Source organism: Copadichromis virginalis, linkage group LG7 (genome assembly GCF_057382275.1).
Source record: "Copadichromis virginalis isolate Kocher_CV1m ecotype Utaka linkage group LG7, C_Virginalis_male_GT1.1, whole genome shotgun sequence".
Classification (NCBI taxonomy): Eukaryota; Metazoa; Chordata; class Actinopteri; order Cichliformes; family Cichlidae; genus Copadichromis; species Copadichromis virginalis.
The window spans coordinates 19,146,814-19,165,356 of NC_140624.1; the positions used below are offsets into that span (position 1 = coordinate 19,146,814).

At 38.4% G+C, this 18,543-nt stretch overlaps 1 protein-coding gene and 1 long non-coding RNA gene across 4 annotated transcripts; one reads left to right on the plus strand and one right to left on the minus strand.

The window, feature by feature from the left end:
* Positions 1 to 968: 968 nt before the first annotated feature.
* Positions 969 to 18,154, minus strand: parvb (parvin, beta). Of its 3 annotated transcripts, none has more exons than XM_085462351.1 (13): positions 17,987 to 18,154; positions 11,651 to 11,740; positions 11,159 to 11,229; positions 10,920 to 11,022; positions 7,769 to 7,909; positions 7,162 to 7,277; positions 6,579 to 6,637; positions 6,419 to 6,438; positions 4,110 to 4,171; positions 3,937 to 4,005; positions 3,643 to 3,744; positions 3,485 to 3,557; positions 969 to 1,399 (listed from the first exon to the last, which is right to left on the minus strand). In XM_085462351.1, exons 1-13 carry the CDS (start codon positions 18,099 to 18,101, stop codon positions 1,323 to 1,325), a joined length of 1,098 nt encoding a protein of 365 aa, XP_085318477.1. In that variant the 5' UTR covers positions 18,102 to 18,154; the 3' UTR covers positions 969 to 1,322. The 3 variants fall into 3 exon arrangements, with proteins under 3 accessions (XP_085318477.1, XP_085318478.1, XP_085318476.1); XM_085462352.1 differs by lacking the exon at positions 17,987 to 18,154 and adding an exon at positions 15,215 to 15,235; XM_085462350.1 differs by lacking the exon at positions 17,987 to 18,154 and adding an exon at positions 13,283 to 13,481.
* On the plus strand, positions 13,545 to 18,190 carry LOC146704899 (uncharacterized). The gene is made up of 2 exons (XR_014921230.1): positions 13,545 to 13,753; positions 18,150 to 18,190. It is a non-coding gene; the product is annotated as an uncharacterized LOC146704899 (long non-coding RNA).
* The last annotated feature ends 353 nt before the right edge of the window (positions 18,191 to 18,543 follow it).

Here is an 18,543-nt window from a genome sequence, read left to right on the forward strand (position 1 = left end):
TACACACATCATCCAAAAGCAAAGGCAAAATTATTCAGTACTTAGTTAAAACTTTGTTAGGGTCTCACTTACTTGTAACTGATAAGGTTTCAGTGTCTCCTGGCTCTCAGGCACATCCATGGCTCCCTCATCACATCTGGTGCCAAGATGGCAACAGCTGGAACACCAAACTCAAGGCTTTAAAACGACAGGCCACAAACCAGCTGCTGACACCAAGATAGCTGCTTTCACCTCCTGCCATCCTTTTGTGGCTTTTAAATGTATTTGTTCATTAATCCATTTTCTTAATTCCATATTCAATTCAGAGTTGCAAGGGGCAGGAGCCTCTCCAACAACCCTGGATGGGTTGCCAATCTGTTCCAGGGCTAACACATAAAGACAGACAACTGTTCACACTCACATTCACACCTATGCCCAATTTAGAATCACCAATTAAGATAACCCCATGCATGTCTTTGGAGTGTGGGAGGAAGCTGGAGTACCAGGCGGACACACAAAGAAAGGTCCAGTTGGATTCTAACAATTTGAGCTATTTAATTGTAAAGTTTTATCATCTACAGACTGCAAATATTCAAAACAAAATATAATTTATATATAATTACAGTATGCTGTATTGTTTAATGACAAATTTTTATTTGTACTTTATACAAGAACAAATAATGGATTAAATAAAGGTTATTCAAAGGCACCATGGATGTATTTTCTTCATTTTTAGGTAATTTTCTCAGTTTCGGTGTATTTTATTATAGGGTGTTCTATATTTAGCCTTAAATGACAATATGTTGTCAACTTGAAACCTTTCTCCTAAACCTCACAGACCAAACTTTCTACATAAAACTTTTTTTGTGAAGGTTAAACAGAAAATGTGTAATTTTTCTGGATTTTATGGACACGAAAATTTCCGATATACTCATCAAATTCTTTTCAAAGAAAATAGCTAATGATTACATTCATATTTATGAAAAGCATATAATAATCTACGACGGAGCGTAATGAGTTCAGTATGACACACAAACGTTTTCCAGTTTTAACATTTCCCCGTGATTGCTATGTATTCAAATGCAGGGCTAAAGGTTGCAGAGTTTCCTGGGTTGCAGTTAACATTCGAGGAGGGAAAAATAAATACTGACATTTGGGGAAGATTAAATACTAGCGTTCAGAGCCTTTTTTCTGGCTAGACCCCCTGGGGCTTTTTAAGTCCCACATAATGATGACTTTCAGTCCCAGTTGGTCTCCTACAGTGTCCAGACTGTAATGTATAATATCAGTGCAGGCACAGGGCAGTGTTCAGGGTAATGCCAGGCATTAAAGACAGGAAAAGCTCATGCAGAGGTTTTGTAGTTGGTGAATAGATTGTAAAGGACTCTGAGGGTGGACTTCAGGTTCAGGTTGACGACATCTAGAAAAGAAAAAGCAAAGATTATTGAAGTCTGGTGTCCCCGAACTGGTTTGGAGAAGAAAACGATTTCCTTGTCTTGGCATGTTTGATAATTATCTTAATAAGAAAAATTGGATGGCTGGAATACTGAAGAACAAAATAAATAGCTATGCTACCATAAAATCAGATTTAAAATGAAAAGGAGCCAGTTCTATCATTGCTGTTAGACTGTTTCCCTCAAAAGGTTATTTGTAATTTTGGAAACTAAATGGTGCTTAAAATATCTCCCAAAACTTTGCAAATTATCCTTAGATGATGTATTACTTCTTACAAAGAGATTCAAAGGCACAAAAGGACTTTCTGTTCTCTCTGCAAGCATCACGTGTTCTACATGAGAGCTTATTTGATTATTAGAATTTACCAAACTAGCCTGCCTTAACAGAAACTGAACATTCAGCTTTCCCTGTTTGGGGCCTCCTCTCTTGTTTACAATGAACCCACAGATGTGGAAACGACAACCTTTACACTGATCAGAGCATTTATACTGCATGCTGTGCGCAGTGCAGTAAATGCTTGAATAAGGTATGCCTCTAAACACAGATATCAAGGTTTTTTTGCTCAACTGTGTCTTTCAATATCTACATTAACCTGTCACTTCATTAGGTACACCTTGCTAGCACTGTGTTGAACCCCGTTTGCCTTTAGAACTGCCTTAATTATTAATGCCATAGATCCAACGCAGTGCCAGAACATTCATCAGAGATCAGAGATTGGTCCATATTGACATGATAGCATCACACAGCTGCTTCAGGTTTTGCCAGCTACACATCCATGATGTCAGTCACCTGTTCCACCACATTGCAAAGGTGCACAGATCGAGACTGTGGAGGTCATTTGAGTTCACTGAACTCATTGTCACTTTGAGATGATCTGAACTTTGTGACATGGTGCGTTATCCTGCTAGAGGCACTCGTGAGAAGAAGGGTAGACACTGGTTATAACGTGATAGACATGCTCAACAACAACACTCAGGGAAGCTGTGGCATTTATGCTTTAATGCTGTTTATCCCAAATTTGTTGCCTTCCTATCACCTCGAGGCAGTCTGGAGATTTTCCTCTGACCTCTGGCATCAGCAATGTACTTTCTTTTTTTTTTTTTTCAGACCATTCTGCATAAACCCTAGAGATGTTTGTGTGGGAAAATTACAGGGGATCAGGAGTTTCTGAAATACTCAGATGAGCCTGTCTGGCACCAACAACCATGCTACGTTCAAAGTCACTTAAATCACCCTTTCCCCCCACTGAACTTCAGCAGGTTGTCTTGGTTGTCTACATTTCTAAATGCACTCAGTTGTTGCCATGTCATTGGCAACTTGAGTTAACAAGCAGCAGAACAGGTGTATCTAATGAAGTGGAGTATGGTGTATATGCAGTATTTGTGAATTTGCAGTATCCCACAAGCCTATGCAGGCTTGCTATAGCTATTCATTCATTTCATTAATTCATGAATTTGTTCATTGATTTTTTTCTTTACAACAGGAGTTAAAAAAAACCTTGACTAATCACTGAAGGGAAATTCTTCAGCTACAGCTGCAAAGACTGCAAAAGCTGTGCAACTAAATTAACAAGAAAAAAAATACTATTGTTCAAATTTAAATTCAACACAAAGAGGAATTCTGCATGGCAACACAATGGAAAGAAGGAACCGTTGCAATGCTCAGTGGAAGACTTCACCTTAATTTTTGTTCAAGTGATCAATCCGCTGTATCAGATAACATAATGAATACGTTTTTTAACCAAATTCAGACCTTAATGATTTCAAAAGACTAAAATATGACAAATTAAGGAAATCATTTGTCATATTTTGGTCATAAAGCAATAAAGTCTTATTCAATTCATTTTAATTTCCTTTAATCTCTAATAAAAGATATGGATATGACTACAAAATGCAACTTAGAGCTGAACTAACTCAGCAGCAGCTATCCAGTTTTAGAGTGTAAGACAAGGTTTCCACCTACTGGACAACTTTTAAAATTACTGCTGCTGTAGCAGATCAACAATACTAACCCTGTAAATTATGCGATTATGTAATACAACAACAAATACCTTCTGGTCTGGCTTTGGGTTTCTTTAGGCCTCCTTCCTGCATCAGCTCAAAGGCAAATGCCACATTGTGGACCTTAGAGGGGAAATAAAAATGGCAGTTAAAAGCGACTTTCATCACCTGCTAAAAATCCTATTTTGACTTTTTAATCTGAAATCACCTTCTGCTCAAAACTCTCAGGCGTGAGGAAGAAGTTATACAGTGGGACAAAATAGTCTTCCAGCAGCCCCATCAGTAAAATCAGGTAAACTCCATCAGCAAACTGGAAACACACACACACACACACGAATATTGCACATTCTTTAAAATAAAAAACAAGCACACTCTGCTCAAATAAATATTATATTATATGAAAATCACAATCTGAACCAAGGATAAAACATGCATGAAAAATTCATAGATTGTCCTTTGACTTTGATAATAAGGGCCAAAGGTTCTACAGAAATCTTTTTACCTGAGATTCCAGCTCAGTAACTTCCAGATTCAGCTTGTTTAGGTGTTTGTTCACAAAGGTGATGAGTGACTGGAAGCACATTCAGATCATTATTAAGTATTACAACATGACTGCCAACACATGCAAGTCCTAGACATTATTATTGTAGGAAGGAAAGGTATCCTTTTTTTTACCGTTTTTACCACGTTAAGCTTGTCAGGTGCATGATCCAACAAAGTGTCAAATGCATCTCTCTCTGTGGCGAAGAGAAAAAAACATCACGGTTAAAAGTGTTTAAACGGTTTCATATTTTAGGAATTGTCAACCATGTCAAAAAGAAGACAGATACCGCTATAATCTCCCACCTCTATGTATAGACCTTAGCTGATTGGTTTAGATCAGGAGATCTGATTGGAATATGGTGTCAAAAGGTCTGTTGCCTGTCTGTCTTTTGCTATTAAGAGTCTTCTTTGTTTAATTTTTACTTAAAACTTATTACTGTCATGTTTTGACCTATTCTACTGTGATTAACATAAGGCCGAACTCATCATCAATGATAATCTAAGCTCTAAGCCCAGATCTATAATCCCAAGCCTATGGACAGGCTTGGGATATCACTGGGTGATATCACTGCCTGAACTCTCTTACGCAGCTTTCTTGTCATTTCTTTAACTATTCTTCAGCAATAGTTCTGCAGGTTCTAGAAAGACGTTCAAAGCTCTTTGGATGTTGACTCGCTGCCTTTTGTTCTGTTCTTGTGTTGAGTGTTGCAGCCCAAGCTCTGAGGAGGCCAATCCATGAGTAATAGCGATCTATTATTTTATTTTTTATGCTTTTACTGCACTGGTAGTGTGTTTGAGATTATTGTCATGCTGGAAAATGAAGCTGTTGCCAATCAGAAACTTTACAAATGCTACCGCATTGTGAATCAAAATCTGATGTTCCACTGTCACATGTCTGTAGACACTCACTGTTTTACCTCTCTCCTTACTTCCTCCGCATATAGTGATGATAATCTGAACCAAAAATTAGATATTTGAAATGATCACTCCATAAGACCCATATCCCCTGATTTTCAGTCCAGTAGTTGTGTCATCTGGCACACCTCAGCCTTTTATCTCTGTTTCGCTTCTTGAAGAATGGCTTCTTGACAGCCACCCCTCCGTTTCAGACCATTTTAGAAGGCTTCAGTGAACAGCAGATGGATCAACTGAAAGTCCAGATGCATCGCTAAGGTCTTTGCTGGATTTTTGCCATTTCTAAAGGAAATGACTTTCAGTCATGTTTATCTCCTGTAGATCATTTTTAGGCCTGTCATTTCTCCTCTTGTCCTCCTCGTTTCCAGTTTCTGAACAGTTTTTTTTTTTAACTTCAGATATGTCATGTTTTCAATTAATGGCTCTTTTGGAAACACATTGTTGGTCCAAGAATATTATTTTGTATTATGTGTTTATGTAACAGGCTGCTAGCAAAAATTTCCCTAAAGATAAAATTTAAAATAGTTTCTTTGCTGAGTTGTCTGATATGTGTAGACACACCACTAGCTCATCCCTTAGTTAGGTGCCTTTTTAAAAAAAACTTGAATGATTCATCTGTTTGTCTTAAACAACTAATATTAACTAATGTACTTGCTTTTTATTCACTAAAAAGAACAAATACATTCCTCTGAAATTGGTAAAAGGACTGGTTCCTATATAGCGTTTGTTACTATATCTGAACTCTATACAACATGCCTCATTCACTCAAGACCTTTTTTCTATGTCTAGGTGCTTTTCATCTAACACACTGATGGATGCATCAGAGAGCAACTTGGGGTTAGTATTTTGCCTAAGGATATTTGGCATGCAGACTCAAACCACTAACCTTCTAATTAGTAGAGGACCTGCTCTACCTGCTGATCTACAGCGACCTCAAACTGGTTACGTCTGGACTACAAATGAGTGAAACAGCAGCCAGTGTCCAAAGAAAAACCTTGAAAGACATCCAGAAAGCCTGGAGAACTATTACTCAAGACCACTTTCAAAAAAATATAAGCCTGCCTCCTTGAAAGCAAACTAAAACGTGCTTGTTTATGACTCTCATATAGTATGATTTCCATTAGGTAAAGCAGGGGTGGGAGAACTCCAGGCCTAAAGGGACGGTTTCCTGCAGGTTTTAGATGTGTCCTTGATCCAACACAGCTGATTTAAATGGCTAAATTACCTCATCGGCATGTCTTGAAGTTCTCCAGAGGCCTGGTAATGAACTAGTCATTTGATTCAGGTGTGCTGACCCAGGGTGATATCTAAAACCTGCAGGACACCAGCCCTTGAGACCTGGAGTTCCCCACCCCTGAGGTAAAGGCTGGAGCCAGGCTAAGTCTTTACTGAGCTATTAATATTTCATTTATAAAAATAATTGAACATTTTCCCAAGATAATGATTGTTTTAACAAAAATAATAAATGCTAAATAAATGAAGTTCAGTATTTCCACAGTGTTAAAGAGATGTGTTCAGAAGCTCACCAAATCTTCCCATCATCATTCTGAAAAACAAAAAATGAGAAGAAAATATCAACAACAATTCTTTTTCTCTGTGCACCTCGTTTTCTAGCCTCCAGTTATGATGCAATGCATCAGATGCTAGTAATACTTAGAAGCATAACTACTAAGAATCAGCTCTTACTCTGTGGTGCTCGTCAGCTCCTTGGTCATTAGAGCTGTCTGTAGGATGCCTTCTCGTTTCTGCACAGACATGCGATAAATTCTACTGATTACATTATTACATGAGAGAATAAATACATTTGATGATACACCATTATGATAATCACATGGGCAGTAAAAGAAAAAAGACAGAAAGATGAAGAGAGATAGAAACAGCTGTCACATGCCTCATTGTATCATATTTTGGATTGGTCTTGGCTATTTGTGTTTTTACACAGCTCTTTAGTTGATGTAAGATACCATCAAAACAATTTCTAATGATTTATTTGTGATTTTTAAAACAAATCTCTACTTGTTTCCATTTTCTCTTATTTTGGTTGTAACTCAATTTAGTGTAATTCAATTTTATTTATATAGCACCAAATCACAATGGCCACCTCCAGATGCTTTATACTGTAACATAAAGACCCTACAATAATACAAAGAGAAAAAGAACCCCATTAGCAAGCACTTGGCAACAGAGGGAAGGAAAAACTCCCTTTTAACAGGAAGAAACCAGGCTCAGGGAGGGACACAGATGTAGGGAAACTGATGGGAGACTTTACCTTGACCACCACCACCTGTACGGAGACGTGCTCGGGCAGCCTGATTGGGGCCTGGAAGTGCATAGCGAGAGCCACCAAAAGATAGATGATAGCCACCAGGTTCTTTGAGTGGATAGCTGTAAAAATAAATAAAGTGAAGATTAAACCCTCTTTCAAAGAGCGAGTTCACATAAAAATGTAAACAATTTTTGAAACTTTTGAAAAAACACCACTTTTCAAAAAGAAACACCGAAAACCTGCAGCTGACAAAGGATAAAGCAGGACTTGGTGTAGTAAAGTCATTGTTAACAACACAAACTAAAAGTGCTGATGGACTCACATATTGTCTCTTGTGAGGGGGAGTATTATTCAGATTTTACAATCTTTTCTGTGGCTCTGACAGAAGCCTTTCAAAGTCTGAGAATAAAATCCTAATGATGATGATGACTCATGGTGATTATCATATCTTAGGATGGATGCAGTTGAAAGATTTTTGTTAGGAAGTGAACATCTGATGAAAGATGATGAAAATTCCAAATATATCAACCTCTAATGCTTCAGATGTTTTCTATGTTCCTTAAGAGTGCTGTAATTCATGCATATCACTGAAGTCAGCACAAAAACTCACAGTCTACACTCCACTCAACGGTCCAGCCATGAGGCCTCAGCACATCGTTGACAGCTTCTAACACCGTCTGAAGCTTCTGTTTCTGGCCAATTTCTGACTGCGTCACCTCCGCCACGTTCAGCTTTCTGCCTGACAACTTTTCTGTCGCAAAAACAGGAAAAAGTTGTGTTTTACCACATAGAGAAAAGTATGAAAGCATCGAAAAATTAGAAGCTAACAGATTAGGTCTAGTTAAAAAAAAATGAAATAAATAGACAGAAATATCCTTTGCAGACAACAATGTGGATCTATAAATGCAGACTAACTCTGTGAGGCTAAATTCTCACAAAGAACCAAAGTGACAAAGGAGCGTGAAAACTAAATGCAAGAAATCACACATCAAAATTCACAGAAAATATTTTCTTGCTGTGCATTTTAACTGTTGTTCTTAACACTTCAGGAACATATGCAATTATGTATGCATTTTGTATGAACTGCTTCTATCTAGATAGATAGATAGTAGGTAGTAGGGGTGCAACAATACTCGTATCGATATTGAACCGTTCGATACAGTGCTTTCGGTTCGGTACGCATATGTATCGAACAATACAAAATTTTTAATTTATTTTATCAACTTTTCTTCTGACGATGCTGTCTGTGTTGAGCGCTCAGTGGATCTGCGTTCGACTACTCCGCCTAGGCTGCACTGTCGAGTGCAGATCCACTGAGTGCAAGCTAGCGAGACAGAAGTTAAGCTCGTGGCAACGTGGCAAATTGAACCTCCCCCACCCTCATTCAGATCTGGCCTTTGGAACTATTTTGGTCTTCATGTGAAGCATGACCCTGAAGGTAACCGTCATGGACAAAAGTAAAACAGTATGTCGGATGTGCCACGCAATGCTCAATTACATTAGTGAGAACTACTGCGTTAGCACAGTTAGCTCGTTAACGTGTTGGCCGTCCAGCCCCACGCACGGGCGATTCGCTATAGCTCGTTAACCGAGATTTTCCGTGTTGTGCCGTTAACGTCATTTCAGATTAACGCTGACAGCACTAGTGGGAACACAACGAATATGACTGCACATTTACTCCGATAGCATCCTAGTGCAAAGACAAGTGGAAGCAGACAAAAACAACAAGCACGCATGCTACAAACTTTACCCGAGTCATTTAGACAGCCGTTAGCACAGGATTCTCCTTATGGGGACCTGATATGTTTAATATGCTGCTGAGAATATAGCCCAGAAGAAGCGGATAGTATAGCTTTTATTTTGGAAAGAGACATTTCTCTGTAATAAACTCTCTTTTCCAAAGATGAGTGATTCCTCAATCAGATAGATTTATTTTTTATTACTTTGTTGTTTCAGCAACATTAAATTTAAAAACTGTACTTTTCAGTTAAAATATATATTTATAATTTTAATAAATGACAAATTAAAAAGGCATGAACATTTTTTTGTATCGAAAAAAATGTCGAACCGTGACACCAAAGTATCGAACCGAACCGTGAATTTTGTGTATCATTGCACCCCAGATAGATAGATAGATAGATAGATAGATAGATAGATAGATATTGTAACTGTTATACAATTAGTTGAAATGCTGATTTGTTAGTGTTTAACAGTTTTATACTGTAATGACAGAATCCAGTCACAAGGGGGGATCCAAAGACCTTACTAGACCCTGCAGCACAATGAAGAAGACACATTTCAGGCAACAAAGGAATGTTTATGTTGTTAACACAGTATATTAAACATGTATTTTACTATAGTGTAACTCTAGAGATGTTAATGTTTATAAAGTGTTCACAAAAATGTTTCTACAAGCAGAATCCTGAATTGAATTTATGATACTTCTCATCACATAATAACAACATAAAAATAATCAGACCCCATCTTATCTTAAAGACCACAGGGTATCATTTCACCCCAATAGGAGACTTTGTTCATAGCCTGCAGGCGTACTTGTAGTTCCTAGAGTATTTAAGTGTAGAATAGGAGGCAGAGCCTTCAGCCGGCAGGCCCCTCTTTTGTGGAACCAGCTCCTAGTTTGGATACAGGAGACAGACATCCTTTCTACTTTTAAGATTAGGCTTTAAAACTTTCCTTTTTGATAAAGCTTATAGTTAGGTCTGAATGAGGTGACGATGAATGCTCCCTTAGTTACACTGAATTAGGCCACGGTTGCTGGGGACTTCCCATGATGCACTGAATGTTTCTTCTTCACTCATCTTTTTTCCCCCTCTCTCACCCACAATATCTTTACACACTAGTTACTACACTTTAATCATCAGTTGTTAGTAATCTGTCTTCCACAGTGTGTCTTTGTCCTGTCTTCCTCCCCTCACCTCCAACCAGTGGCAGGAGACAGCTGCCCCTCCTCAGCCTGTTTCTGGCAGAGCTGTCTTCCTCTTAAAAGGGAGTTTTTCTTTGCCATTGTCGCCAAAATGCTTGCTCATAGTGAGCTGTTGGGGTTTTCTTTGTTTTTCTCTGTATTATTGTAGAGTCTTTACATTGCAATAAAAAGCACCTTAAGGCAACTGTTGTTGTGAGTTGGTGCTGTATAAATTAAATTAAATTAAATTAAATTAAATTAAATTAAATTAAATTAAATTAAATTAAATTAAATTAAATTAAATTAAATTAAATTGAACTGAACTGAACTGAACTGAACTGAACTGAACAACATTCATGCTCAATGCTCAACCAGGATAATATAACTTTAGTGGGTATTAATTCAGCTGTTTTTTTTTAATTCAATTCAATTTTATTTATATAGCGCTAAATCACATTAGCAGTTGCCCCAAATTTATACTGTCACCATTAGAAGATAACACTGCAGTACTACTTCAATAAGAAATCATCATGCAATAGGAAACTCTCGAATATAACCAATGTTTGGTTTATTGAAAATGCATAGTTTAACTAAAGCAACAGATTGCAACAACCAGCCAATTACACCATCCATAATTGTGATATATTTTGTTTGTGTTAGTGCAGCTAGTTCTAGCATTAATGTTGTGCTGTTGTAAGTTTGATGTTAGATGAAAGTTTATGATTAAACTTTGCATTTTCAATACACTCAGTGCTGACAGAGCGCATTTATTTGATATTTTCTAAAACTGCAAATATTGTAAATCATGATCAGTGATTTTGAGAGGAATCACTCTCACCAAATAACTTCTGGAGTACTTGTCCATCATAACAGTCCTCCTCTAGGTCCTTGACTATGATCCTCTCTTCCTCCAACTCACTGTTGATCCAGTCGATCAGGACCTGGATGCACATCAGAATACAATCGAACTTTGAACAGTTTCTGTACTCTTGTTCTTCTCGCATGATTTTGTCATTGTTCTGATCGCACTGAATCAATGCAGAGATGCTTATGCACAGAAGGTTAAACCAAATCTACCTTTAAGAGATCTTTAAATTTAGGATTTTCCCTTGATGTTGGGTCCAACATGATCCTCTCAGCATTTTCCTCTGTGGAAAACAAAATAATTGTTTATACTAGCATATATAATTTTTCTTCTTTCCAACTTTAAATGTTTTAACAGCTTTTCAATTGTAGGCATAATAATGTCTCACACAAGTACAAACTTCAAGCCACAAAAATTGAATATACAGTGTTCACCCTCACACTCCTGTCAACAGTGATTCACAGTGAAGACAAAGGCGTTTCCACTCCACCCACTTTCATTTCCTGCTGCTTCACTGTCAAACTCCCCATTAGTCAACATATTCATATTATGGTTTGTAACCCCAGTAACCTCTGACACCCAGCAGCAAAAACAGCATTTTGTTTTTGCACTGAAGTAAGATTAAGTCCGAAATGAACACAAATAAAGGTTACGTCATATATTATATTATTAGCGGTGATTGCATGTGGTTATTATGTACATACCCAGCAGTGTATCTTCTGGATGGATGTCTGTGCCTGAGGGAAGCAAGGGGGCATTGATGGCATTCTTTCCCTCCTCATGGAGATCACTCACTTATTGAAAAAGAACAACACACAAAAAACTGTAAAACCTGTAAAACGTTCTGGCAAACAGACAGTACAGAAGGTAGACCGACAGACAATGAGACGTGCAAAGACTCTGGGAGAGAAAGAAAAGGAGGAGCGAATGAGAGAGCAGAAAGCAAACACTTGTCAGGGTTACTGGTAAGTAGTAACCCAGTAATCCTGGATCACCACAAAAATTCATGGGGAAAGCGTGGTGCCAGTTTGGTCTCTATTTGCTGGGTGTGCTCCGCCCCTCTAATGATCTGTTCAGTCGTCTAGGCAATAGTTTCACTTCCACACAGTTTTGACTTATCACTTTTAAACATTAGATTTTTTTTTTTGACAGTTTGAGATTTGATGAAAGAACAATATATGAATTTACAGACAGACTATTCCTTCAATCTTATCCTCGCCGTTTCGTAAGAAGCTTTGAAAGAATTGCATGCACAGGACGTTTTCTTGGTTTCAAATATTGAAATTGATTTGACTTGGAGCTGGTGGCACAGGTGTCACACATCTGTAACTTTCTCATTTTTACTCTTTGTACTTTTATTCATTAGGAAAAAGCTAGAACCCCTACTTTACATCTTAATTTTAGAGTAAGCTGTTGCGTTTTTTGTTTTTTAAATTGGGTTGGGGAAAATTGATCACTCCAGCTAATTAAAACAAGCAGGGACTCCAACACTTAGAAATAACACACACTTTGAGTCTAGCTTTTAATAAAATCAATTTCTTCTAAGATGCTTTCACTCCCGGCTACTGTGATTCTCCAGGGATTTAAAGGCTTTTTAGCCCTAATGGCCACATTGCCTTTTATCTTTCTGCAATTTCACTTTCTAAACCACGCAAAAGGCAGGACCACAATCAGTGGTCTCAAATCTGTCACCTCACCGACTCACTGTTTATAAAGCAGCTCAGGATGGCTGAGGAAAACATGAGAACAAAAAAAACCTGTCTGCCCTTTAAGGTTTTCATATTAGAAGCATTGGACAAATTTCTCAAATTGAGAATAAAATTAAACAAAATGTGCAGCAGCGTGCTACAATCTGAACAAAATGATAACTTCAAAGCATGAGTGAAGGGAGGATAAACACAATTAGCCCAGGAGGAAGGGTCCTTGCAGCTTTATTATCTGATTCAGCCTTCTCACAAGAGCCGATAACTGGATAAAAGGCTGAATCTCTCTGCAGATCAGCAGTTTGCTTTGTAATTACAGAACTGCTTTGCTGCATTTTATCATAATTGTGCTACTTCCTCCTTTCGTGTCCCTCTGGCTCCATTGCTGCTGCTTTTGGGTACAGCTTAGTTGCTTTACAGTCACACCAAAAAAAGAAAATCTCTGTTTAAAATGGTCAGATTATTAAAGATAACTCAATTACTGCAGCAGATCTATACAGAAAAGTAAAAATACTTGTAACAACCGAAACAGCACGCTGCTGCATTTAAACCAACACTGCACTAAGGTAACAGGTTCTGGTTCCCCTTTCCCACATCCAGCTTCCCTAAACTCCAGCATGAAATTCACATTACCTTGTTGCTTCCTCTTGGTCCCACACAGGAGGCCCGCCATGTCCTCACAACAAATCAAGAAATCAACCGATTTGGTCCGAATGGCAGTGAGGGAAGGTAGAAAAATCAGGAGTGTATGTGTGCACAGCAATTGTGTATATAAGTGTGTGTTTGTGTGTGAGAGTGTGTGTGTGTGTGTGTGTGAATTGCAGTCGGTGCAGCTGAGCGTCAGGGGCGTCATCACGTGTATTTCTGTCACAACCCTCCACCCCACCTATGCGGTCCAGTTACAGGAGAGGCTGAACGTAATGTCCGTGTGTGTGTGTGTGTGTGTGTGTGTGTGTGTGTGTGTGTGTGTGTGTGTGTGTGTGTGTGTGTGTGTGGAACAGAAAAAAAGACACCACAGTGGACCTAAACCCACCACATCATCCCGACACACTGGCTGCCACTGGGATATTAAACCATGGACAAAGACAAAGGATGACCGATGAGGTATTACAATCACTAATTTACTGTAATGTGCAACCTGTATTATAACTGCAGCATAGTGTTTAAACACTTAAAAGAGCATTTTCTAAAATGTTTTGTCTACTGGTCAGTAACTAAAGGTTACTAGTTACAGTCTAATCTTTTCACAACAGCATAAGAACTAGTACACTGGTTTCAGGGCTCGATTCTCAGGCTCATTCGGAGCCTGTTGTAATGTAGGAGATTATCAATCAGGCAGTGACTGTCTGTTAACAGTACACTAATTCAATACAAACAAAGCCTGCAGTCAAGAACGTTTATCTTACGCCAGCTTCACTGGACGTATTCGAGAAAAAAATCTGCTATACTGCAAACCGCCATGCAAACAGGGAACAGTGATCACTCAAATCAGCAGAAGCACATGGTGAAATTTCTTTTGCTTTAAATTAAAAGAAAACAAAAAGCTGTCATATGGATAACCAGCCTCCATCAAAAATAACAGCGTAAAGCAGACTGAAATCGACTTGTGTGGCTCCACAACTCCCTGAGGGGGGGTGGAGTTCTACTGACTCACAGGGGAAAGATATAAATAATGCGGCAGTATGGAGAGGACAGACTGGGCCTTAAATATAGCTCTGGTTATTTACAACAGCACAGGCACCAGTGAGCAACAGCAGCAAGGAGATCACACTGAGCTCGCTTCAGCGGCTTCTTTCTATGGATATTAAAGATGACAATTTCAACTATTTAGCTCAATAAACTACACGTTTTATTTACTTGTATTTACTCTGTCTACACTTGCATATACCTCTTCTTGCTCCTCCTGAGCTGTTCTGTTAATTTTCTCTCCTGCTATAAGGATGTTAGCGTGTTCTTTTTCTAATTAAAGAAAAGGTCAAAAGGTAAAAGGAAGTCCAAAGCTATTTAATCCAGGATAATTTTTTCAGGAACAACATATTAGCAGAAGCATACATCTGCCAACTCTTAGTGAATGTAGCATATGAGACAATATTAACGAGCCACTTTTATAGAAGAAAATGACATTTTCAGCACTCTCCAATGAGTACTGTAGTGCTTGAATTACTTTAACAATCCCCACGTTGGTACTAACTGTGCACTGTTGAACGACATTTTGCAAAAGCTCCTATTAAGAAACTTATAAATACACTTTTTTTTTTTTGCTGTATCCTTCAAGTCTTTATGCAACAGGATCTACAGGAACGAGCCACCCTGATCAAGTACTTGCACAACTGCTTGAAACATAAAATACATTTTGTGGAAGCTAAACTTTTAAATAGCAAATATAATGATATTTCTAAAAGCAAATCAACATTATGCTAAATATATTCTGTGTTTAGCAGTTTTGTATAAGCTGCACTTTAAAAATATATAAATATACGTTATAAAAAATGTGCTTTTTAAAAATTAAAAAAAGAGGAAATAAAGAAAATTGAAACACATTGGTAAGAAACACTGATCACTTACTGTTGTCAGCATCCATCCTACGACAACAAGGATGTGACACAGTCTTCTCATTCCCTATTCACTTAACTATCATTGTTACAACATGCCTTATGCTGACAAAAGGAAGTAGCCTTGTCAGTGAAAAACAGACTTCCTGTCAGCTTATCAAGGAATAAAGACACACTTGTTCTGTGTGAGACCAGCTCCAGAAATGCAGGACTATGAGCCAATATTAACTATCCACATACAACACCCCGGGATTGATTCTTCAAGTATCTAAACTCTTTTGAAGGGAAGGACTTCCATTATTCCACAATAACATTCCCTAAATTGGTGCTTTGGTGATGGTGGTGCAAAGCATAGTATTTAGCTCTTAAATACATCCACAGTGACCTGTTTGAGGTTAAGGATAGGTTGAGGCTTACAATGCAATTTTTACCTGATTGGGATAACTCAAATGGAAATCTTTAAAATCATGAACTGTAAAACTAAAACGCATGGAGCTTACTGCAAATAAAATGTAGTGCACTTCCCTAAAAACACAGTCATTTAGCATGTTGCTACAAATATAAATGTATTTATATGTGCGCCAATGAGTTCAATGGTACACATTTAAATACACATTTTCATGCAGCTAAATCTGATCCTGGAACAGACCACTCCCATCAAAATTTAAAACAACAACAACAACAACAACAACAACTTTATATTGTGTTATAGAAGCACCATCTCTCTCTCTCTCTCTCTGTTTTTCCCCCTAATTTTTTTTATTTACAGTACACGTTGCATTACATCGCCTTAAGCAACATCTTTTAATTGAGTAAGAGGAAGCGGTGCTGAGGAGTGCAAACTCCCATCGCTAATTATTCATCAGAAGTGAAGCATTTTTCCAGCAACAACTAGTCTGCTGGGCGTTTTTCTTTAAGGGAGATAAAGCGTCACACCCGCAAGTAACAGAAGCCCCAGTTACACACTGCGCTCCATTAGCAACACAAACTTCACATGCCTTTCTTTTGTTATACTGATATTCCCTTCAAACGTCACTATGACTGCCTCCCTTGCACAGAACTGCGTTTTATGTGAGCTTTAATAGCCACTGACCACACAGGGGCACTGCGCTCTCACAAGCTGCAAGAACTGCAGGCACTGGTTCTGTGGCTTATTGGATTGGCTGTCCACATCTGAAAGAGTCATCACATGTAGCAATGAGAGCTGCGTGTTGGTGAAATTAATGTGAGGTTCTGGAGCTTTTATAAGTTAACTGTCACATTGCTTTGCAGCTTTCTCTTTACTCTTTACCAATCTCCTATGGATGCTAAAAATCAGGAATGGCACAGCAACCATGAAATCTGAGCAGTATGACTCTGAAAACCAAAAACAAAGTAATATATAAATTACTTGTGAGAAATGATTGCTTGGTTGTGCAAGTTATACTGATGGACAGCAAATCTAGCTCACTGAAGCAGAATATGCTGAAGCTTTAACCTCAAGTTCAAACAGCAGGACTATTACTGTAATTCACAGAACTCCACCTCTCAGTTATCATCTAATTAACTTCCTCAGTAGTCATCAGCACATTTCTTTTTTCTTTTTTAACCTCCTTAAAACTTACCGTTTTATTTGTTGTGAAAAGTAAGCAATGAAATACAGTACATTGAGACTGTAACTAATAGTTACTCCACTATTAGGACGGGAGTTATAAAGAAAGATGCAGAAAGTGTCTAACCAGACACAAAAATGCAAACGTGTTCCATCTAAAATCGCATGAATCTGATTGAAGACAACAGATCTACATAGGTTTTGGACATTTTTGCTTAACCCTTCCTGAGCCCTGGGACCATTTTTGTACATTTTAGTTTTTCAGTTACAAGCCATTTGCACTGTGTTGAATGGAATATAGCCAAATTCTCTAAAAAAAAGTTTGGCATAATTTCATTTCAAAATTCAAGTCTGACTTCCTTAATCAAATGTCTTGACAAGTAATAAATAAAACAATTTACTGAAGATCTAACGCGTAATCTATTTTCTGTGAATTATTTTGTGAACTATTTTCTGTGTATTTACAGTGACACCATGTGCTTCATTTTATGCATATTTAAGCAAATTAAAGTGGTTTGAGGGTCTTAAATACCCTTTAAAATGGGACTCCTAACCCATTAAAATGCCTCCGTGTGCCTTCTGGCGACCGCCCTTGAGTGGAGATTACAAACACATGGCTGGAGAGCACACATAGAAAGCACAAACACTGTAATGCACACACAAGCGTTAAATTTCACAGGGACTGTTGTGGGAGATCACAAAACAGTTGATAATTGTGACTAATCCTGCTAGAATAGCAATGATACTCATGTTTATTTTCATAAACCTGGATTCCGGTCTAGTGTGCGATCTATTTATATGTACTTGCCTCATGTGCCAAGCCCGTGGACTTGCTGCGAAGCTTTGTGTCACTCTTCATCACAAATAAATTGGGTTTCCTTGACTCGTGTATACGTCTTTAACTGTATCTGAACTACAATAACACAGTTTAAACTTAAAATCAGTGAATTTATCAACTGGCTACAATAAACAAGGGGAACAAGAAGCACGAGTCGGGATAAAGCAACACTGAACACCTCTTGTTAGAAGTCATGCGAACAGTCAGTGAATCAGCTGCCAGTGATGCCCACGGGAGAATATTTCCATAGCGCAGACTGCAGCACCATGGACAGAAACAGGAGCAGGAAAAAGAAAAATGGGGATCTTCCATCATGTAAAACAAAAATAAGAAAAACAAAACTTCGAATGGCTCACCTTCTTTGGACTTTTTCTTCCGCACCAGGGTTCCTCCTAATTTCCCGAGAAAGGACTCGTCCTTTTTCATTTTTGCGGTCTGAGGGTTCGTAGACACGGTCGGAGCCCCGGACATGTTTGTGTGTCTCTGTGTACCTAAGCTCCCTCTCTCTCCCTCTCACAGTGCTCCGTTAATAAGGCTCACTCCTCCCTGTGCTGCGTTCAGGCACAGGAAAAACGGTCCAATCACAGTGACAACAGACTGGCAAACAACAGCAGGAGCGGCGGTTGGTGGGCATCTACACAAACCACTGATTCACGTGTGAGTAAAACCTTCATTGCTTCGCCGGCTCTCCAACAGCGCCACCCGCAGGTCGGATTGGGAAGCAACGTGTGCGTCATCCCATGGGTTTGAGGGGGGCACAACAGATAGCCTCCCCCCAAAAAACGTCCGTACCAAGCCGTTGGAGTTAACCAATAAATTACTCTTTTTACCTATCTCAATATAACGAATTATTCATTTTGTGGTGATCGTATCATTGCACAGGAGTGAAAATTGGAAACCTAAAACTGTTTCC